At 36.3% G+C, this 23,742-nt stretch overlaps 1 protein-coding gene across 5 annotated transcripts in view; it reads right to left on the reverse strand.

The window, feature by feature from the left end:
- Nucleotides 1–1,181: 1,181 nt before the first annotated feature.
- Nucleotides 1,182–23,742, reverse strand: part of letm1 (leucine zipper-EF-hand containing transmembrane protein 1) — a 31,344-nt gene continuing 8,783 nt past the window's right edge. The window contains exons 2-15 of one of the 5 annotated variants that reach the window (XM_067422017.1): nt 23,372–23,429; nt 22,556–23,033; nt 16,685–16,828; nt 16,430–16,567; nt 16,047–16,250; nt 13,757–13,876; nt 13,538–13,669; nt 13,234–13,404; nt 13,028–13,153; nt 9,384–9,518; nt 9,096–9,289; nt 8,824–8,856; nt 7,485–7,641; nt 1,182–7,373 (exon numbers count right to left, since the gene is read on the reverse strand). In XM_067422017.1, coding sequence (XP_067278118.1) covers nt 7,221–7,373; nt 7,485–7,641; nt 8,824–8,856; nt 9,096–9,289; nt 9,384–9,518; nt 13,028–13,153; nt 13,234–13,404; nt 13,538–13,669; nt 13,757–13,876; nt 16,047–16,250; nt 16,430–16,567; nt 16,685–16,828; nt 22,556–23,033; nt 23,372–23,429 — 2,243 coding nt within the window. In that variant the 3' untranslated portion in view covers nt 1,182–7,220. Of the gene's footprint in view, nt 7,374–7,484; nt 7,642–8,823; nt 8,857–9,095; nt 9,290–9,383; nt 9,519–13,027; nt 13,154–13,233; nt 13,405–13,537; nt 13,670–13,756; nt 13,877–16,046; nt 16,251–16,429; nt 16,568–16,684; nt 16,829–22,555; nt 23,037–23,371; nt 23,430–23,742 lie in introns of all 5 variants that reach the window. The other 4 variants (XM_067422015.1, XM_067422018.1, XM_067422020.1 and 1 more) reach the window with 4 other exon arrangements.

The raw sequence follows: 23,742 nt of genomic DNA on the forward strand, positions 1-23,742 counted from the left end.
TCCAGCTTAAAAAAATGTTATTGAAATTGTTGAAAAGTGATTTTGGGAATTCACAAGCCCCTCCATAGAGACCTCTAGTGGATTACACCCATGGTTGTATAATTTCTTAAATGATTCCAAAAGAGGATGCTAATCAGTTTTTTTTTTTTTTTTTTTTTTTGAAGGACTAGTCTCTATTTTAACCTAAAATACTGCAATAAAAAATAATAATAATACATAATAATAATAATAATAATAATAATATATATATATATATATATATATATATATATATATATATATATATATATATATATATATATATATATATATATATATATATATATATATATATATATATATATATATATATTATAATTTTAAATGGCAAAATAGACATTAATTATTGCATAAATGTTAAAAAATACCATCAAATCATCTCAAAATACTAAATTAAAAAGAAAAATAAATTGCATTGGTTTTACTGGGGTGGAGGAAGTTTAATTTTTAGGTGTCTGGTCACTTATGACCGGGAAGACAACCAATGCAACCCCTATACGAAGAGCACCAGAGGGTTAAGTGTCTTTGTCACAATACATTTAAGTACTGAGTGTTACCAAAAATAAGTCATAATATGCCAGTCAGGCCATAAGCATCTAGTTTTTTCACTTAAAAATAAAAATGTACACACATTATTGTGTCCACAAATCCCTCTTTACGCATGTAATAGACAACATTGATAATCAACATAATAAAATGTCAATTTCCCCCCCCCCAAAAATTCCCCAAAACTTTGTTTTGACACAAATGTTGATATTTAGATTTTTTTTGAGTGTATGATTAAGGTATCTATCAGGGCCATGCTAACCTGTCAAACCTTGACCATCTGATACACACCCAACACCCCCAAACCGACCCAAAAGCTTCTCTGGCCCAAAGCGTCTCTTCTAGCATGTTACCTTCAATTTAAACAGAAGTGCAACACAACCCGCTGCCCTCGTCATGCCCAGCTTAAGTCTCAGTGCCCCGTGAGCCAGGCGAGATGGAGAGAATGAAGTGGTGTTCTTTCCTGACGTCAGCAACATCTCAGTGTCGCAAGTCTAGTGTAAATGTTTGCTCTGTGAGCATTCTCCAGCCTCCATGCACTCTTTCCACTGCGTTCTTGAAAAGAGACAGAACTTTTCCCCACCAAAACACGTCTCTCCAAAGACAAAATTCCAGTTTTATTCAATCAATGTGCAATTCCATCTAAGATTGACACAAGTGCAAACTTACACACACTGGCATTTTGCATTGACATGTCATGTCTTTTTGCACAATTCTGAAGCATGAAACAAATAAAGCAGCATAATCTATAGAATATGGAAGCAGTTTCTACATCAGAGTTCCAAAAAAAAAAAAGGTAATTGTGAACTCTTAGAATGTCACATTTCGAGATATAAAGTCACAATAACCCCCTTTTTTACTCTGACACGGAAGCATGTACATTTGTGTGTGCACAATAAAAAATCATTATTGACCATTTGATTTATCAAAATACTGGTACTCATCTGTACCCCATCTCAAAAACCTTTCAACAAAATTTTATTGCACCAAAGTACATTCAACAGTCATCAATCAGGAAAGCATTGTGAAAGTGCTATACTCCAATACAGTGCAATATGAGTAATACAGAGCTGCTACAGTGATAAAGCATGATGAGAGCTAGGCCTCTGACTGATGTAAACTCTTCACACATATTCTCAAACAATCTGTGGTCCAAAGGTATGTACAAAAGAAAAGCAATCATCTTTCTGTCGAAATTTTAGGGGACAAGTCCGACTTAAAGAAATCACTATGGCATCTAATTGATCTTAATGAGGGAAGCGCCATATTTGATTCCTGACAGGAATAAAATGAGGCTGTGAGGCATAGATGTAGTGCCTTCAATGGATTGTACTTCTGTTTGACACTATTCCCATTGTTCAGTTGATGAAATCTTTCCAAAAAAAAGAAAGAAAATCTTTCAGGAAAAAGTTTTTAAAGTTATGTAATAGGACCTTTGTAAAGTGCTTGCTACTGTGTAGGCCCATATGGGTTAAATTCAATATAGCGCCGTCTAACCTAAGGTATATGAAAAAAATAATAAAGAGAAATCCCAAACAGGTTTTCATTAATACCCCCCCCCACCCCCTTTTTTTCTTCCTTCAAATGTCTTTAATTGATAATCCTGCCTCTTAACTGTCAGATTTGTCAAAAACATGATTTATGTCAGGTAATAGAGATTGTTTTAAAAAGAGTCATCACTTACAGCAGCTTTAAATTCAGTGCATTACTATTATTTTTTATTTTATTTTATTTTTTGATGTTGCTACGAAATGTGATCAACACAAATCTACAGGTGCTAGTCCTAAATACTAAAAAAAGAGAGAATTACAAAAGCCAATAGTGTGTTGTAGATGAACAGGGTCTTTAGAGAATTAAAGTTCTCATGTCTGCTCAAGTTTTATGTGTAAAAAGTAGGGAGAGAGAGAGAGAGAGAGAGAGAGAGAGAGAGAGAGAGAGAGAGAGAGAGAGAGAGAGAGAGAGAGAGAGAGAGAGAGAGAGAGAGAGAGAGAGAGAGAGAGAGAGAGAGAGTCCCTTGCCTATTGAACTAAACATAAAGCATGCACCATTTAATGTTTTAGATTGTTCTAAGCACTTGTAAAGTGTATGTAAGGTAACTCCAAGCAACATACAATATACACATTATATGTAATGTTTCACCACGCAACACCTAAAATATAAATTTGGCTGGCCAGAGAAGAGCTGTTGATTTTCCAGGTGTCACTACAAACAAGAAGCTCTCTTATATACAGCAACGTCCTCCTCTTACCAGCCCACATGGCTTTACTTACAGGGCAACATGATTTACTGCAACTCTTCCTCCAGTTATTCAGCCCACTTCAAGTCCTCACAGGTTATTATTGTAGAGAGCATAATTTCACGTCATTTTTTAGTCTGGATGTCAGATTGTTTGACTTAAAGACACTTATGATAGGCTGACTGTTAAGTCTCGTTTCTTCAGTGCTTGTGTAAATATCAACCAGCACAGTTGTGATAGTCCGTTGTCAGTTGTCCTATGATATAATATTAATGCACATACTATTCTGAACTGGTGCAAGAACATGTATAACATCTGCAATCATATAATGCAACCAATTTGGGGGTTGACTTTATGAATAATATGCAATTCACTGCAAACAAGAACATGTTGACATGGCTGTGTTTACCTTTATTGTCTAAGACTATAGCACCACCATGTGGTCTGGCAAATATTGCTACTCTTCAAACATAAAACGATTATGAATGGGACATGTTTTAACAGGCTTTAAAGGGTTTGTTCACGCAAAAATGAAAATTATGTCATTCATTACTCACTCTCATGCCACCCCCAACCCGTAAGACCATCGTTCATCTTTGGAACACAAATTAATATCTTTTTTTATGAAATCCGAGGGCTTTCTGAAATTCTGACCCCAGACAGCAAAGTAATTTACGTGTTCAAGGTACAGAAAGGTAGAAAAAACATTGTTAAATAATAAGCCCATGCGACTCCAGTGGTTCAAATGTAATTTTATGAAGCGACGGGAATACGTGTGTGTGTGTGGGCTAAAAGACGTGAATAAATTGTTGAATAATGCCGTTTTGTTTTTTTTGCGCTCAAAAGGTATTCTTGTCACTTCATAAAATTAAAGTTAAACCACTGGAGTCGCATGGACTATTTAAACGGTGTTTTACTACCTTTCTGGACCTTGAAAGTGTTAATTAAATGCCTGTTTATGGAAATAACTCAGATTTCATCAAAATGATCTCCTCTTCAGTTTTGTTTCGAAGATTTTACCCGTTGGGAATGACATGATTGTGAGTAATTAATGACAGAATTTAAATTTTAAGGTGAACTAACCCTTTAATAACCTCAATGTTTTATAATATCTCAAGATATCCATCAATAAATATGGCATTAAACCTAATACCAGGTTCATCTGATAAATGACAGTCCAGTTATGAAGTCAAAAGTACTGTTACATTATAAGAGGTCAAAAGTGCGGGTTTAAAAACAAACAAAAAACCCCATAATATTTCTGTAAAACTTTTCTAATTTCTGTTGTTAACCAAAATGGCTTTGATTTCAAGGCCTAATTACAGAAGGATAAAGTCATGTTTTGAATTGCAACCAGGATATAATTAAATTTGTCAAGTGTTCCAAATAACTGTCTGCAACTTCAAATGGAACAAGGCATCTCAATCAGACACATGGAATGTGTGTGCACTAGGATTTAATTAAATTAAATTATGAATGTTATCTTCAAACATATTTTCTTTCATATAAAAATATATCCTGAAAATAGCTACCAACAAAGCACAGTGCTGTCTAACTGGATTTCTATGCCATTTTAACATTTATTGTAAAGCTATATAGACTAACATATGCAGAACCATCAACCAACTAAGTTCTATGTCTAAGTTACAATTAAATGCATTATTTTATTGCTATAGTGAAGATGGATCTACCATGCTGTCAGTGATAATGGGTGAATCATGCAGCAGGGGAGTGAAAAGGCATCAGCCATCAAAGCACTTAAATAATAAAAAAGGAAGACAAAAAGATACATGAAACATGAAATGCATGAGTCAAAAATAAAAGGGGAAAATAATATACAACTTCGAGATCAGTTTGATTTTATTTGACTTTGGAACCACTTGTATGTAAATAGTATATTTACATAGGCAGTATGAACAATCAAATACTTATTTTCAATAACCTTTTTGCATGTATCACTCTCGTTTCCACCCATTTTTCAGTCTACAAGTTAACTAGCGTAACAGTATTTAGGTTTTTAACCTTCTAAAAAAATACATAATAGTCACAAAAAAAAGAAAAAAAGAAAATAAATATTATATTTAATCCATTTAAATTAGCTTAAGCAGTAAATTAGTTTCAAGGGATAATTACATCATACCTTTAATTCATTCAATTTTATGTGCACATGCATCATCTTTTATAAATTAATCTGAGAACTCAATTTGAAAATCGCAAAACAAAACACAATACGCAAGGTATCTTTATACCTTTGTACAATATTCATCATACGTCTACCACTTTAAAAATTCAAGTGTGCTTTTCCCTAAAATATCTCTCAATGTGCAAACAGACGTTACATGCATCTTCCTGAGTCTAGATTTACACGCCAAATAGAAAATTTAAAGCTCTGAATATAGTGCAATTACACATTAGCATAAAATACTCACTCAGTAAAAACAAAAAAAACATGGACTATTGGTAATACTAATTCATGAATATAGTTTAAGGCCTAAATGCCGTTACTGTAATTAAGGGTCCCCATAGGTACGTTAGTGATAGTTCACCCTAAAATGAAGATCATCATTCATTCCCTCTCATGTTGCTATAAACTTGACTTTTTTATCTCATGGAAAAGAGCAGCGAGAACATTTTGCTAAACATCTCATTTTGTGTTCTACGGAATAAAAAACTCATACAGGTTAGAAACAACAAAAGGGAAATGTTCATTTTTGGGTGATCTATCCCTTTAAGGGACACAATGTGAAATAGGCACCTAGACGCTCTGTCTGAGACACAGCAGAGGAACAGTGCTTTGAGGTTAGACATGCTGGTCCCTCGTCATGACATGTTTAGGGTTAAGATGATGTATTCCCTGCCTTATGTGCCCTGTGAAACTATTCTACCAGACTTGCGCCACCAGTAAGCGTGTGAGTCTCATGCTGATCGACACATTCCAGTTAGTGAAGGTGCTCTGCAATGAGAATAACTACTGCCGCTCTCTCCATGTAAGGAATAAGCACTCATCCAGGCCACATACTGACTGGATGGTTGAGCTGTACCCTGATTCTGTCTGCACTGACCTCCATCTTTTTCCTTTCAGGTTCCCAGGTACTCTTTCACACATACAAACACTCATCTATCATTAATCCAAGCCAGCTAACAGAGACGCCCAATGCACAGATATTTACTGTCAGCATACAATGCAAACACTAGCAAAGATAAACTGTAAAATATGAATGTAGCTATATCTCAATTTATTATTTTGATATTATTTTTGAATGCTAAGGCCACAATGTAAATGTGATGCTGAAATCAATTCAAGATAATAACTGAATAATAATAATAAAAAAACATAAAAATCTATAAATCTAACTCTGCTACCATCTTCAAAGTCAGTACAAAAACTTCTGCCCTGAATAAAGCTCAAGTGCTGAAGATATACATCCCACTACTGCTTCAAACCTTTGCTGTGTGACATAAAGCTGCAGTGCTTGGTGGCTTGAATGTGTATGCACAAATATTAATGAAGCATAACATCTGCAATAGACCTTCTTTGGTTATCTTCTGAATAAACATGAGTGGGATATCAACGTCTTCTAAGCAACAATCAGCAATCTCATTAAAATAAGATTGTGAATTGATAAGAAATAAAAATGGGATTAAATCAAACTGAATGAGCAGTGGAATGATGGTGACAGGTGATGTAATGTGCAAAGAGAGGAAATGACCTCAGATCTCAGGAAATGACATCACTGCCAGGATTATGCTAACATTAAAGTTTTCATTTTTTTATAAATATATTTTCGCATCTTATCGCTGAAGTGTGGAATTTCTGTGCCACAAAAATAACGCCTGATAATTCCGCCAAAACTCACACTATTGGTTTATCAGTAGTGCCACAGAAATGACTCTCCACCTTTAAGATGTGGCCTTTTCAAGAACAAATGAATAAATATTCTTTCAAAATTCTTTTCAAAAAATTTTGCGGCGCACCACACATGACATTTGGGGGGGGGAAGAAATATCGTAGCCACCACCTATTAATTTGTGCTATGTTGTACTACTTTATAGCCACAATTGAACTAAAGCGAGGGAACAAATCAAATCATGGGAACAAATTAGTCCAACATGGACATGATATACCTCTAACAGGGAAACAAATGATTAAATTGTGGCCATGAATTAAGAATTAGTTCCCACAATTTCAGTACAGGGTTCCATATTGAATTAATTTTGTCATCTAATAAATACACTTCTCTCAATGTATTCATTATACAATAGTCATATTTGAACAAAGCGAAGTTTGTTCATATATGAATACAGTGCAGAGGTCAGCACTGGTTTTAGCCTCACTGAATGAACATATTAATAGACCTGAAAAGGCTTCAGGATCTTTTCCATTCCCTAAATGGTAAGTCTAGTTTTGGAGTTTAGCTGCCTGCTCCTTCTCGACCTTCTCCTTGGCTTTCTCCTTCTCCACCAACTTCTCCTCCTTTTGCAGCATCACCATGATCTCTGCAACCTGGCTGGTGGAGATATCGATGTCCTCCTTATCGATCAGTTCTACCACCTAACACACACAGACCCACATGCCAGATAAATGTCAAAGTCAAACTAAAATGCTGAATCAAACAGGTTAAGAAGGAAAATCAATGAGGGACCAAAGAAGCCCTCTCGTTACCCTGATAACATCATCAATGTCTATCTTGCCATCCTTGTTTTCGTCGAGTGCGTCTGCGATGCTGAGCAGCTTGTGTTCAGGAATGCTCTGGATCTGCTTCATGACTGTAATCAGCTCGTTGATGCTTATCAGATTCTCCCTGTAGGAAAAGAACACACTGCATACAGGAAACGGTTGCTTGATAACACAGCGGGTAAGATGGTGGAGGATGAGTAAGTTCACCGATCAACCAAATCGCATGCCATGACAGCCGTGCAGGGTTCCCAGACGTTTGGAGTCATTGCTAATTGTAATTAGAAATTGATTCTCGAATCTTAATGAATTTTTCACGAAATCATGCAAGCCTTATTTGTATTTTCATCAGAGATCTAAAATAAAGACCTTAAAAGTGCTCCATGTTTTAGTTGCAGCACTAAGAACACTGAACAACAATGAACAAGCGGTAGATTTCAGAGAACAATCCTAATCGTACAGCTGATTAAATCCATTATAGCCAGCATTGATGAAATAAACAGGACTAGTAAAAGAAATGACAAGCAAACCACTGATGGATTAAAATATTAAATCAAATGAAATCACACTACAGACTGCCTCAAATCTTTAGTACTTGGTTACATACTTGGATAAAAAATGGTGTTAAACAGAGATGCACCAAAATTTTGGGCAACAAAAATGGCATTCTTGGTTTTTGGCTGAAAGAGGAAAAACTGCCGAAAATGTGTAGCGCCCCGCCCCTCAGTGTTTAGCACTCAGGTTTCATTCTCGCTTTAGCTGTTATCCAGATCTATGCATGTGCGGAGCTCCGTCGCTCGCGGCCCATGCAAACTCTCCACTCATGTATTTCTCATGCTCATCGGAAAAGCAAAGTCCTATCAAATAACACAATGTCTACATTTCCTTGTAGTAGTATACTTGTTTCTGTTTGCAGTGGCCCTGCTTTACAGCAACATGGTGTAGCATAACCGAGCTGGGCAACGCTGGTAAAATAATTCTACCCTTTCATTCACTGATGCGCTCCCTTTTCACATGCTCTGATAATAATAGCTTTGTAGGACGATTACAACGATTCTGTTGTATAGAATGGGAGAAAAAATTATATATATTAATATTTATTATTGTTTCTTTCAATAAAAGTCTGCTTATTATTGGCTTCTATTTTTTCATTATTTTCAGTATAAAAAGTCAAACGCTAATATAATTATACAAAATAAATATATATATTTTTTAAAAGCTTTTTCAGTTTTAATATAGGTGCATCCCTTGTGTTAAATCCATTTTTTAGGTTCATTCTTTTGATGAGGAAACAAAACTGAAGGCGAGAGGTCACTCCTGTCCTTACCTTGGCAAGCCACTATGTTTCTCAAAGAACAATCTAAAAAACAACAAAGAAAATATGATTTTTATTTGGACTGGGAACCCTTTTTTTGGTTTGTGTTTATAACCTGTAAGGTTATTCTTCCGCCACCATTTTACAGTGTTGATTACAGCTTCTCATCATGCATTACTGATGGTGTAACGTGGATACTCACACACATGCACTCACACAGAAACCAAAATCACCATTTAAAAAAAAACTAAATTCCATTCAAACAACAAATCAAGGTCTCTTACCCAATTGGTGGTGTGGTGACGCCATCCATCTGTCCGTCTAGCACCACCTTGTCCTTCTCCAGCTCATTGACGATCTTATCCATTCTGCTAATCATGCGGTTGACTCGCTTTGACAGATGTTGACTTGCCTTCGACTCCTCCACCACTTTCTCCTGTCCCGTCTTAGATAGCTCTCGCTTGATCTCCTCCAGGTCCTGTAGAGAGAGACAGTGGATCACACATGTTAAAATGTTTATGACAGACATGAAAATGAACCATTTGTTTAAGATTGTCTCTCGGCGGACAAACCTCGCTGTACTCCAGCACATCATCCTTTAGGTCCTCCAGCTCCTCTTTCTCTTTGGTGAGGAGATTCTTCTGCTCCTTCAGTTTACTGCAGGCATCACTCAGCATGTCAATCTCCTCCTTGGTGATCTCCTCCCCCTGTAAAATGACAAACATAGTGTCCATCAACACTCACTCCTGTGAACACACACATTTCCATTTCCATGCACAGCAGTGTTGGGGAAACTTTGAATCAGTGACTTTTTGGTGCAAGTGAATTAGGTGCAAATTTCCAGTCTATAACAAATACTTTTAGTGACGTGTATATTTTATACATATACATTTCCAAATAAAATCACTAAATAATATCATTATCTGTTTCAAAACCTTTTTTTGTGGGTACGGCTCCACTATAGTCACACCAATAACTACAGTTAAGCTACCCTTTAAAAAAAAAGATTGTTATATTAAATGCTTATTTTATGAACTATTTGGCACTAAACCTATAAGGTTTTGACTAGATGGCATAATGCTACATATAAATTTAGGACAAAATTTCAACACCAGTTCATCTAAATATAAACCATAAATTCCATAAAAATGCTCTATATAACCGTTTTGAATACATGATAAACAGCAGCAGTTTTTTTTAGCCGTTTTAATTCATTGAACTGTGCACAAACTGATGAATACTAAAATAACTTTGCACTATCGCAGATATATTCTTGCTGGGAACATTTAATAATTTCCTCAGCTTGCTCAGTTATAAGACAACACAATACCTAAATTGCCAACCTACTACACTGCTGCTTGATGGAAATATGAATTGTTTGGGGTCGGTAAGATTTTGTAGTTTTTTTTTTGCTCCCCATGGTTGTATTTATTTGGTCAAAACTACAGTAAAAACAGTAACATTGTAAAATAACAGTTAATTATTTTTATTTAGTACATCATTACTCCAGTCCTCAGTGTCACATCCTTTAGAAATCATTCTAATATGCAGATTTTCTGCTAAAGAAACATTTCCTTTAAATATCAACATTGAAAACAGTTGTGTGACATTATAAACATTTCCTATTACTTTATATAAATGTAATATATCCTTGCTGAATAAAAGGACTAATTTCTTGAAAAAAAAATCTTACTGACCCCAAACCTTTAAAGGTCCACTATGCTGCTTTTCGTCCACTGGAGGGCGCCTATTCTAAACGGCTCACGAGTACCGGGACTTTTATTATGAGGGGACGGGACACAGTCGCCGGGTGCGTGCACTTCCGCTTTTTCCGCTCAGGTAAAAACAGCTATTTTTATCATATCAGATACATTTAAGGGGCCAAGAGCTTCGGCCATCCGTCCACTCTCCTCCCTGAACTGAAATTAAGTAGTGGGCTGTACTTTCCACACGATTGACATCAGGTTCAAGTACGCCAGGTTGGCTGGTGGTTATGTTTCCCACATACCGCCTCCCATGGCCGAGACTGGTATTACGATACCTGTCGGGCCGGGGCTAGTAATGCTACTGCTAATTAAGGTTGATATCTCTGCAGCACTATAACTTGATATTTTTTTCTTTTGATGCATGTAGGCCTTTTTTTTGGATATTTTTACCTTAATTTTTACACATGGCACCTTTAAATGGTAGTGTAACTTGCTATTGGAAAAGCAACGCTGGTTTGAAAACAATTGAACTAGTGTAGTTAAAGGGATAGTTCACCCCCCAAAACAAAACAAAAAACAAAAAAACAAAACATCATTTAGCAAAACTGGCATGGCAATCACGTCGGACTTAGCGTAAATGTTTTGAACTGCGAGAGGCGTTAAACTTTCTTCGTAAAGTTGACTTTGGTAGGCAATCTGCCGGAAGCTAGATATTTTAGTTTATAATGTGATTAATATAGATATTTTTCTTACACAAACCCATCGCTTCACCTTCAGAAGGCCATTAATAACCCCCCAGAGTCGTGTGGATTACTGTTATAATGGATGGAAGCACTTTTTTGGGCTTTAAATTTTGGGCTGCCATTCACTGCCATTAAAATGCTTGGATTAGCCAGGACTCCGATTGTATTCGTCTGAAAAAAGAATGCCATATACACCTAGGATGGCTTGAGGGTGAGTAAATTATGGGATAGTTTTTGGGTGAACTATCCCTTTAAGTTTCTCCCCAACACTGATGCAGAGATATAAAGTGGTTGCTCTTTTATAAGAGGATCAGTCAGAGGAATGGAAGGTCTTCCATACAGCAAAAGTGATTACAGAAAGGTCATTAAAACCAATTGAAAAACATTGTAAGGCTTAAGTAGAGGGCCTCTGAGCCCTACAAGACAAACAACCACAAGGATTTGCTTCATCTTTTATATGGACTGTCCTACAGGCTCACGCATACTCATAAAGGGACAGAGAGTTGAGGTGAAGTGGTAAGGAGGACACAGGCATACCCACACAAGACTTCTGCTCTTTCAAATCACTATATTCACACAGTATGTACAGTAATTATTTTGGGCCTGTTATGCCGTAGATAACAAGCCATACAAGAGTCTAGGCCTAACCTAAGCCACCAGTTTAGATTATTAAACTGCAAATGATGGAAAAGCACACAGTAAAGTGACTAGAAGAGCAGAGCGTCAGTGTGGTGATATCCTGATGGGGAGCAGTTCAGCATCTAACCTGAATGCGCAGATACCTCTGCCACTGCTTGAACTGGAGGAATGTACAAGCAAAAAAATACACAACACACAAAGACAGAGAAAGAACAATTCCTGTAACATGACAACACAAGATCCTGTTCTACAACACATCAGTAACAGCAGAGATGGTATGGTAAGGACAAATGCAGAACTTAATATCACTGTCGGAATTAGTCATGTAAACTGCAAAGAACTGCAAATTAAGTCCTGTCTTATCTTATTGCTTAGTGCATTATCTGAAATAATTCAATAAAAAAAGATGTAGCTGGACCAGCTAAGCTATTTTTGGTATCATATCGAAAGCTGCTAATGTACTTTTTTGTTCTGTTTTTGTTATGCTATAAACTGCTATATGTGGTATCTTGGTAATATGTTTATTGACAAGATACAAAAGAGCTGACTAAAGGCCTTGCCAAAATGGCCACCAAGTAGACTGACTTGCTTTCATTACTTATATTAGAAAATTAAATTGTATAATGCTTAACAGTTAATTATTAGTAAAGAACACTAAATACAATTGGTTCGGGGCAGTAAGATTGTTTTAATTTTTAAAGAAGTAAAAAATATTATCAAAAATAACGTCAATAAAGTAATATATTGAAACATTAAAAATGTTAATATTTTGGGGAAACAATTTTATAAATATTTTATAATTATAATTTGTTGATGAATAAAGTTCAAAAGAACAACATTTGTAGTATTTTAAATGACTTTTCTGTCCCCTTTGAGCTATATGATGCATCCTTGCTGAATACGAGTATTAATTTATTTAAAAAAAATTACTGACCTCCAAACTTTGAACAGTAGTGCACATTTAAGAAGTTTATCATTGTGTTTTCAAGTAAATATTTTAGTATTTTGTTTTATTTCTTGTTAATAATGTTTCATAAAAGCATCTTAACATAAAACACATCTTCAGAGATTAAACGGATTTAAGAGAGAAAGACTTTCGTGTCATTTTTTTGAGTGTGATTTTGTTACCTTAATACCCTCCAGCACAGGTGCAGTATCTCGTAGTGTTTCTGAATGGATGGCCACATCTACACTGGAGAGAGCGTGTTCTGCATCCACCCGTTGTTTTACTTCCAAATCCACCATCTCACCCTCCTGGAATCATATATAAAACCTTTCATAAACATTTCAACTATTACATGTATCACTGGCAGATTGAAAGTGACTGTAATGACCTGTGCGGCCAGTTCCTTCACTTTCTCTGCAGCATCGGCCAGTCTCTCCAGCTCCCGTTCTCGGTTTTCCTCTCGGATGGCTGCCTCTTCCTGTAGCGTGGCCTCCAGCTTGGTCTTGTTATCCACTTTAGAAAAGTCCAGTTCTGCCACCTTCATTTGTGCCTCTTTAGCCTGTAAAAGCACACATAAACAAACACTAATTTTAGTTCTATGCACGTACTGTACTGACTTTTTTCATGAACCTAACCTATATTTATTGCAAATATGACATATACTGTATCATTCAGCTGTCCTGTGTACATACCATAATCTCTGGCAGGTTCTGTAGTGTGGTTTTAAGCTGATCTGCAGGGGACAGTGTGTCTGGTAGGAACATGGCCCGGGACAGCAGCAGCAGAGATGTGGGGATGTGCTGATTGAGGTGAAGCTCCAACCACTGTGATGATCAGAAATGTGAAATACATGATAAAGATGTATTACTGGGGAGTAATAATAATAGATGGAGATGTGGAGCACATGTTACCTGTTTAAGTTGCTCTCTTAGTCTGTCCTCTGTCACACCCAGAGCTCTCATCCCTCTCACACGACATGCTGACTGCAGCTCGTTCACATTCAGACTGTCCACTCCCTCCTCTGATATCAGCTGTCAATTACACACGTGCAAAGAAATCAGCTAGGATTGAACTGATATAGACATGCTAGCCGATACGATTGCTAGTAATTGTTTTAATTTGCTTTGAACTATATAACAAATACATAATGCCATAAAACATATACATTTTATGGTGTTTTTTAAAAAGAAGAAGAAATGAATACTTTTATTTAGCAATTATTTATTTAGGATGTATTCAATTGATCAAAAGAGACAAAGACATTTGTAAATGTAACAAATCATTTCCATTTTAAAAATAAATGTTGTTCTTTTGAGGTTTTTATTCATCAATCATGAAAAGTAGGACCACTGTTTTTAACTTTGATAATATTAGGAATTTGCATATAAGAATGATTTCTGAAGGATCATGTGACACTGAAGACTGGAGTAATGATGCTAAAAAAATTCAGCTTCGCATCACAGGAATAAATAACATTTTTAAAATAGCATTTAAACAGTTATTATAAATTGTAATAGTATTTCACAGTATTATTGTTTTGACTGTATTTTTGATCAAATGGTGACAGGAACAATCTTACCAACCTCACATTTTGTAACCAAATAAGAGTACAGTATAATCTAACAAGGGTACCAGACAATTATTTCAAAAGCATTCTCAGTGAATTCATTAATTAGATGATCGTTTATTTGAAATAAACTATTCATCTTTAAAAAAAACAGACATACTGTAATTGATATAAATGAGTATCACAATGCAAAGATATTTGACCCGTCTTGACTAGGGTTAAGAATCAAAAATCGATTGTTATAAAATAACAATTTCGATTCCTTTGTGTGCATTTCAATATTATTTTAAACCATTCAGGCACAAGACCTGCATTGTTTTCTCTGCTGCACACACATCCACTTTGTGCTCACAAAAAAGTGATTTTAATGTGATTTGTAACCATCCACCTACAAGAAGACTGCCGCACTGTTTTCTGTGTTGTGCGTTCAGAGGAAAAGTTATTTTAATCTGATTTAAAATTATTTTTTTATATTTTAATTGGGAAAGAAGATGTGCGGTTTTCTGTGTGGTTTTCATACGGGAATACCTGAAAATCTTAAAGGCCCACTGAAATCAAAATTAAAGTTTTTTAGCTTTTAGTATTACTGTGTTAGCCTTAAATTTTTGAATAAGCTGGTATGTTCGAAAACTATGACAAAATTTGCATTTAGGAGATATAAGCATTCAAAATTTACAGTCTCCCACTTCCGCTAAAACGAATCTCAGATTTTGGTGACATCATCGCAGACTTCACTTTCTCGTCAAATCTTCCGTCCAATCAAAATGCTCTCTAGAATCTAAAGCCCGCCTCCTACGCTGCGGCTGAACTCGGTCAGTTGTTCACACATTTACTAATTTCTACATGGTGAAAGGCACATAGCACACTATATATGTGATAGGAAACGATTCAGTGTAAATATGCTTTCATTTGAGGCGAATAAAGTCTGTTTTCACGTTTCACCTACCGCAGCAGCGCACACACCCCAACGGCTCTGGTCTAAATTTAGACTACAGACACGAGAAAGCGAGTCCGCGCAGACAACAAACAGATCACCCATTTGAATTCTGCACAGAATGCTGCATTTCAAAGCGATATGGAGGAGATTATGATGGTAAACAGTGTTAGAGGAATCTGGCTTTACCAAACAGAGAAGGTCCACTCTTGCGCTCTAGTCAAATTGTATATTAACGAAACGCTATTGGCTGTTTCAAAAAAGGGGAGGTGCTGCTAACAGCTGAAGCCGTTTCAGGAGAAATGACGTCAACACATTGAATAATGCGGAGCGTTTCAGGGCACTTCAGTGGGCCTTTAAAACACTGTTTATTTCAATCGTATCTTCGTTTAGTTGTATTTATTTGTGCAATTGCTTTTTTTTTTTTTTATTACTGAGTGTTTACTTGTCTTTAGTAATGCTTGAAATGTATATTAGTCAGACTAGTTGTTTTTGCTATGGTATTTTTTAAACTATAGGCAAACGTTTTACAATAATACTTGAATGAATGTGAATGATATCTACTTTTTTTTTTTACCTTATTGGAATCAAAATTAGGAATAAATAATCAGAATTGGAATCGTAATCGTTAACATTCAAACGATACCCAACCCTAGTGTTGACAAAACACAACTTTAGCAGCATATGGACAGATTCTAACCTTGTCGTCTGCACGGATGGCTCTGAGTTTCATGATGAGCTGGAAGCGCAAGAAATTGTTGGTGCCAATGGACTGTAGCTCCAGCAGCTTGCACAGGGCCACCAGCTGCGGCCGTGTCAGATTATCTAAGGTCAGTTCATCCTCAAACAACTTAGAAAAACGTATGATTTGCTCATTACTGGGTCTCTCTCCTGAGTCACGGATCTGGAAGAGAATAGGAAGGGAAAGAGAGAGTTTGCAGCGAAATAAATGTGCATTCAGTCTCTTATAAAAGCACTTCATAAGCATCACCACATGGGGGCGATACAGAGCTGAGTTTTGAATCACAGAAGAAGTAGAGTTGTGTTTAGGATGAGATCTGAGCATGTGTGACCATGATCTACCTTCTGAAAGAAAGTGGAGAACTCCTCGGTCACGTTGCCTTTAGCTGCTTTGTTTCTTAGTGCAATCTCCTCAATTGTGTCCTGCAAGAACTTGGCCATCTCTAACTTCACTCTCAGCTCCTTCTTCAGCCTTTCCTCCTGCAAAACAGACAGAGCATGAGAGCGAGGTGTGATATGATGTCACATAGTTTTGGGCACAAGAGGCATGACTAAGAATACATTTTTTATGGATTATCACTCAAAAGGTCTGCATACCTTTTTGGACTGTGTCTCAAAGGTGGACGGCAACATGTTTGGGAAAAGCTTCACTGCAATAGGAAGCAGAAACTCCATAAACGGAACGATGATAAATACCAAAAAGGGCACAAGCCGGAAGACATCTGCACACGTCCTCAGGAACTGCAATTAACACAAGAAAGGCAGTAATGTTAGCAGCTGCTTAAGTGATGAAACAATTAAAACATCTAGAACTAAAAAGCAAAACCCCTAATGGTGCTTCTAAATAATAACATTGTGCTAGAATACTTTGTTGCTTTTTTGGTGAAACTGGACATGTTTAGGTATATTTCACTCCTCCTGTATATCACAAAAAAGTGAAAAATTGACAGCTCTAAAACTTAATTTAAAACAAAAAGATTCATGGACAGAATTAGAAGATACCACCAAAGACCAACAAAGCCAAGCCTTCAGTGCACCCATTCTGCACGTCAACAACAGACTTCCTGCATCATGCCCAATTCTAATAGTTGATGAAACATGATGAATTTAGAAAATGAGAGGTTAGATAATAAATTAGCTTTAGTTTCATAAGAGGGGTCTCTCTACTTATTCCACCTGTGTGTCAGTGGCCCTATAGGAAAGAATTTAAACCAGGGAGGCCTGAAAAGAGCCTTTGTGTATGGCCCATTGACATGTATATCACCAAAGGCAGAGAGACAGAGAGCATGTGAGGGGGAGAGAAGAGGAAAACAGGGAGGCCTGAAGTGTTAAATATTCAGGGAAAGAGTGAGTGAAGATGGAGAAAGAGAGTGAGGACATTCTAAAGGAAGAGGCTGGGAGAGAGCAGGACAGAGGGCTTGGGAAGGGGGATGATGACTGACATCAAAAGCTAAAGGAACCCACGCTGAGCGAGGCCAGTTGTGAATAGGCAGGATTAAAGATGAAGCAGGTCAGAAGAATAGCGAGAGTGAGGTGCGACAGATGCTAACTGAGGAAGAGGCATTAGCATACCTCGAAATTCGAATGTTGACACAAAAAAAAAATGTAAGAAAACTTCAGTAAGCTCTTGACAACAACTAACCATGACTACCTAAACATGAGCATTACACTAGCTGTGGATGTTTTAAGATCTAATGCTGTGGAAAAACGATCGGCTTTAGGAATGCGATAATGTGATTTTTTGCTTGTTTTAAAGGGTTATTTCACCCAAAAATGAAATTTGGCCCATGATTTACTCACCCTCAAGCCAACCTAGGTGTATATGACTTTTTTTCTTTTAGACAAATACAATCAGCGCTATATTTTAAAAAAAGTCCTGGCTCTTCCAAGCTTTATAATGGCAGTAAAAGTCCATAAAAGTGCATCTACCCATCATAAAGGATATCCACATGGCTCTGTACATTTTTTTAACTTTATAAACTAAATAACTAGCCTCCGACAGACGGCCGTACGGATTGATTTACACCAAAAGAGTAAACCCTGACCTGACGTATGACATACTGATGAACGCAGAAGCCCAGAGGATAGGGCAAAACAAAACACAGGTCATGAATTAATAGTTGAAAACGAGAATTTTAAAAGAGAAATGGAGGACGATTTCGATATAAGAGAAGAGGGGCTTCAGTTTGTTGCCCAGTCCTATCTGTGAGAGGCGTAAGAGCTTGCGATGCTCCTACATTCTGCGTCATATATTGCTTCAGGGGTTATTCTTTTGCCGTAAGTTGACCTGCATAGGCTGTCTGCCAGAAGCTATTTATTTTAGTTTTTAAAAGTTTTGAATATGGATTTTTTTTTTTTTCCACACAAATGCATCGCTTTGCTTCTGAAGACCTAAATTAACTGTTTATACAAATTATTGTGGATATCTTTTATGATGGAAAGATGCCCTTTTATGAACTTATTTTAATATTACTCTGATTGTATTCGTCTGAAAGAATAATTTCATATACAAATAGGATGACTTGAAGGTGAGTAAATCATGAGCTAATTTTCATTTTTGGGTGAACTAACCCTTTAAGTTAGAAGATTTTTTTGAAGCCATAAATAATAGCATTTTAATTTTACATTTGTACTTTAAAATAATAATAATACTTTTCAAAAATAATCCTTTTTAATTTACATTACAGTATTACATATTAGTATACAACAGTAATGTGTATTATTTTGTTTATATATATTGTTTAATATTTTAATTTAGTACTATTAATAGTAGTACTAGTTGTAATAATAATACATTAATTTTACAGTACAATTACTATTATTATTATTATTATTATTATTATTATTATTATCATCACTGCCCTACAAACAAGAACAGCAAATCTAGAGCTCGAACACTTTTTTCTGTAAAAAAAAAAAAAAAAAAAAAAAATCTTCATGCCTTAAAATAGCACCGTTGCCTCATTTAGTATATGCGGAATCATGAATATGCAAATTAGTCCCCGCCTCCACTTAATCACACCAGCTCAGAAAGCCTAATCCACTAGCTCAACTTTACTGCAGTAAATGCTACACAATGGCTAGTGGAAATACTGGTTTAGTTCAGCCATACATATTTGAACTAGAAAATGATTCAGAAGAAAAAGTGGAAGAACGAATTGTACAGGCTCGTCTACAAATTGATGTATCAGAATGGTAATGCGTTTTATGTATTGCTCTCGGACACATAATGGTAATTGATATGATTAGCTTTTGGCATGACTACGTTATGAAAGGGCTAACAATGTGTTACTAATATTACACAAACCAGTAAGACAGCTGCCTTCAAAAAAATCTGCATCCTTAAAAACTTTAGAACAACTTACAGTGATGATACAAAGGGCAACTTTTTGAGCAATGTTGCTGGGCAATGCTGTTGTCAATGAGCAACCCATGACCGATCTAAAGTATACAGATTTGTTGCCCATTCTCATTCTCAATGGGAAAGTGTAAAAGCAATATTGCACGGCAAGATTGCTCAAAAAGTCGGCCTGTGTATCATCACCTTTACAGCGTCAGTGAAAAACGGCTTATAGTTCATCATAACATCGTAATATACACAATTGACCTGCTATACTGCTAAATGTGCCTGACTTTTCATATCATCAGAAAAAAATACCAGGATAACCTGGCATCTTTTGAGACCCTCTGCTTCGCACCATAGTTAATGATAAAGCACACCCGCACGTTGACCGGATCGGTTACTTACAACATATTTGTGCTGTAAAGAACGCGGCGATTTCAAACCACTTTTTTTTTTTTTTACTTTGGTTCACTGCAGTTTTAAGAAGAAGAAAAAGATTACTCAGCAATAGTGTCGACTGATGAATTTGCACATGGTACATCTACAAAGAATATTAAAAACATCACATAGACATATAAACAACATTAAAAACTTGATTTTAATTTGACTTTAACTTTATTAATTTAATAAATGAATTTAACTTATTTAAAAAGTAGAAGCAATAATAGTGACACTTTCCAATGACCCCTTTAAAATGAGCTTGCAGCGAATGTTTTTCAGAACACACATTTTTTGTAAGAGGTATTTATATCTCTATGCCTTCATGTAATCATCAGAGCAAAACCAAACATCACTACTTGATAATGTTGCCATGACTATGGAGAAATTTTAGCAGTAACGTAGTGTATAATGTTGGGCATTAATATCCTAACAAACCAAGGACAGACAGTTTGTTCCGAGAGAATGAGACAGAGGGATCTACGACTCAAAGCCTGAGACATTTTCAGTATGTACTGACTTGATTGCGATAAAGGCGGTTATAGACTGCATGCGTCAATAGAGTGTCAATTTACAGCAGGCTGTGTCACACAACCGTCTGAGAATTTGAGGCTGGGAAGGTATTAGCACTGTGCTAATAGAGACGACGTGTAACAAAACATGTGATAGCTGCAATCAGTTGTGTGCTTGAAAACTCACAAAAGAGCAGTATAACATGATCATTCAGAAATCATTATGTTGATTTGATGCTCAAAAAACATTTCTTATTATTATCAATGTTGAAAACAGTTGTGCCGCTTAATATTTTTGTATAAAATCTTATCTTTAAGATTCTTTGATGAATAGAAATGTTAAAAGAACAGCATTTATTTGAAATAGAATTATTTTGAAACATAATTCTCTTAAACTGTGTTCTGAACATGAACGGAGGTCTTACGGGTGAGGAACAACATTAGGGTGAGTCATTAATGATATAAATTTCATTTTTGGGTGAACTAACCCTTTAAGTGTTGTTAAATTGGACCCAAAATTGACTTGCAGAGCTTTCTGTCCCTCTATTGACAGCTACTACCACTTTGACGCTTCAAAAAGTGAATAAAGTGATAATTAAAATGAATCCATAATATGAATCGAGCAGTTTAGTCCAAAGTTCTGCAGAGACCTGATCGCTTTATATATATATATTTTATTCACATAAAAACATTGATAAGCAAATATAAACAGAAGCTCAATGAACCTGGTTGACAAGAACGAGAACAAACGTCACTGGTTCTTGCTCAAGCTCAAACATGCTGTGTAACATATGACAAAACACCTCATTGGTTTATATGTGAATAAAAGTAAACTAAATTAAATCTATTCATTATCTAAACTGATTGTGTCTCCAGAAAATTAAAACTAAACCTCTGAATTCATATGGATTAGTTTTCGATCTCTTTATGAACCTGTTGTTGCATCAAAATGGTAGTTGCACAGACTGTCAATGGAGGGACAGAAAAGTCTTACAGTATTGGAATGACAGGTGAGTAAATGATGACAGAATTTTTATTATAATTTTAATATTAAATTTGGGTGAACTCTCTCTTTAAAGGGCTCAGGAATCCCAGAAGTCATGTGAGCTGGTTAGAATGTATTCAGCTTCCTCTAGCCTCCTGACCAACAGAATACCTCTAATGACTTTTCCCTGAAGACTCAGCAGGGCACTAATTTAAGTCATTAAGCTACAGAAGAGATCCAGTCAGGGTTTATACGACTGGGATTAAACTACGGAAGAATTCTATCCTTCATCTCCAAATCCTACTATATACGACTTAATTACATTACACTAGGTTAAAGCCATAGGTCAGTGACAGAAAAAACCCATTTAAATTACACCAAGAAAAACTACATAAGCAATACTGACAGGTCAAAGACAGTTATGTGTACAGGCATTACTCAAGCCCAGGGTGGTACAATATGACAGTTCCTTGTATTTTCTCCTATTCTACAGGACGTTTCATATATACATCGTAAATACTATCATTTTTTTAAATCAGCAAACAACACCAACTTGTAGAGTACTGCAGTTAAGGACAAAGGTGGCTGATGTGATGCCTACTTTATAATTACCAAATCTCAAGCACTTGAACATAAATCATGTTGTCATGGACTCTTTGTTTAGGATAAGATTAGGTCTTGGGCCTTAGGCCTTGGACCTTAAGGGGCATTCACAGTGACAGTGATTTAACATGCAAAAATATGAGCAGAGTTCAACTAAGTATAAATGTTGGCAGTTCTAATCTGATTGGCTAGCTGCTATGCAACTCCAAGGAGTCAGGGTACAGTTATTATCTTATACATATTGGTGTGGAGGGATAGTGATTGCGAGGGTTCATTCCTATCAACTAAGTCAAACAATGGCTACTTTTCAGACACTCAAGGACACTCTTTGATGCCAAGGACACCCAAATATGAGGATTCCTTTATGAATGTCCCCACTGCTTTCATTTAATTATGCACACAATTGTCACTCTTTCGTCTTACTATATTTTATTTAAGTGTTATCTATTACTGTTTTTGACTTTTTCTTAACATTTGTTTGTTTGTTTTTAATTGAACCATTTTTTTTCCTGTAAATTGATGCTATTGAATTGAACACACTAGAGTCAATGACAACCCTTTGAGGTGTCTGCCTTGTTTGTACATACCTGTCTCCTCTCTCGGCGTGACAGAATGTGTCCGTGCAGCACCCTCCAGAGCATCCGCACAGCGATGGTCGTGTCTATCCACAACAAGCGGAACCCGTGATAATAGTGCTTCACTTCGTCAATCACGCGTTGACGTATCGTCCGTCGTACAGGTTCAGCATCCACTGTTGGACTGTACACCGGTCCTCCCTCTTCAAGCTTTTTATTCCGATCTTTCAGTGTACGCAAAGAACGCTCTACCTTTGAATCATCATGGAGGCGGCCTGTAGTATGTACCCACCGGACTGGGGTATTCTGTGGCCAGGCTAGCGTCCTGGGATATGTGGAGTGTGTGTGCACAGGCAGGGCTGTGTCAGGTACTAAGATGGCACAGTAAAGGCGAGGTAATCTGGACAAGCGTTGCTGAAGCACTGATGAATTGTCAAGGTACAGGATAGATGATGCATGAGGCCACATGCTGCCTCCAAGAACACCATGACTGCTAAAAAAAACAGACATGATGCATCAGTCTAAACAATCTTTAAATAAACAACCAATTTTAAAGAATCAAAAAGAAAACAGTACGATTTGCATTTTTTAATTACATGTATATTGTAAATATTTTATTATTTTTTCTTTATTATGATCCCCCCACCCCACACACACACACACCACCTAAAAAAATTATATTACACAGATTTTGAATTAGAAACATGCTCATTATAGAAAGGTGTATCCAATCCGTTGTATGTAAAATAAGTGCACTTTTTTTTTACAGGACCAAAATAAGCATCATGTCAATGACCCAGATACAATTTAATGTTAATTTCCATTTACCTGTTTGTGGCTAACCGCAGTGCAGTGCAGTTAAAGCATACGCCTTCTGACAACTTTCCTGAAAAAGAGTCAGAGACAAGAAAAAGCATCAGATATCATAAATATATCACGCAGCATACATTTGAGACCACTATAAAAAAAAGGATGGACTCACAAAGGAATGTTACATAGCTCCAGGAACACCATTCCAGTGCCCTAGGCTTGCTCTTGTAATATGGGTGTTTATTCATGGTAAGATGATTTAATATAACATAAGAGGGTCATAGAGAGTGCTAGAGGCTACATGCCAGCACAGGATCATGGAAAAGGACAGAGAAAATACTTGGTCTCATGCCACTAGTACTGCACGCAGAGCCGGGGGGAAATATAAC

The sequence above is a fragment of the Pseudorasbora parva genome, chromosome 17, assembly GCF_024679245.1.
Source record: "Pseudorasbora parva isolate DD20220531a chromosome 17, ASM2467924v1, whole genome shotgun sequence".
NCBI classification, from domain to species: Eukaryota; Metazoa; Chordata; class Actinopteri; order Cypriniformes; family Gobionidae; genus Pseudorasbora; species Pseudorasbora parva.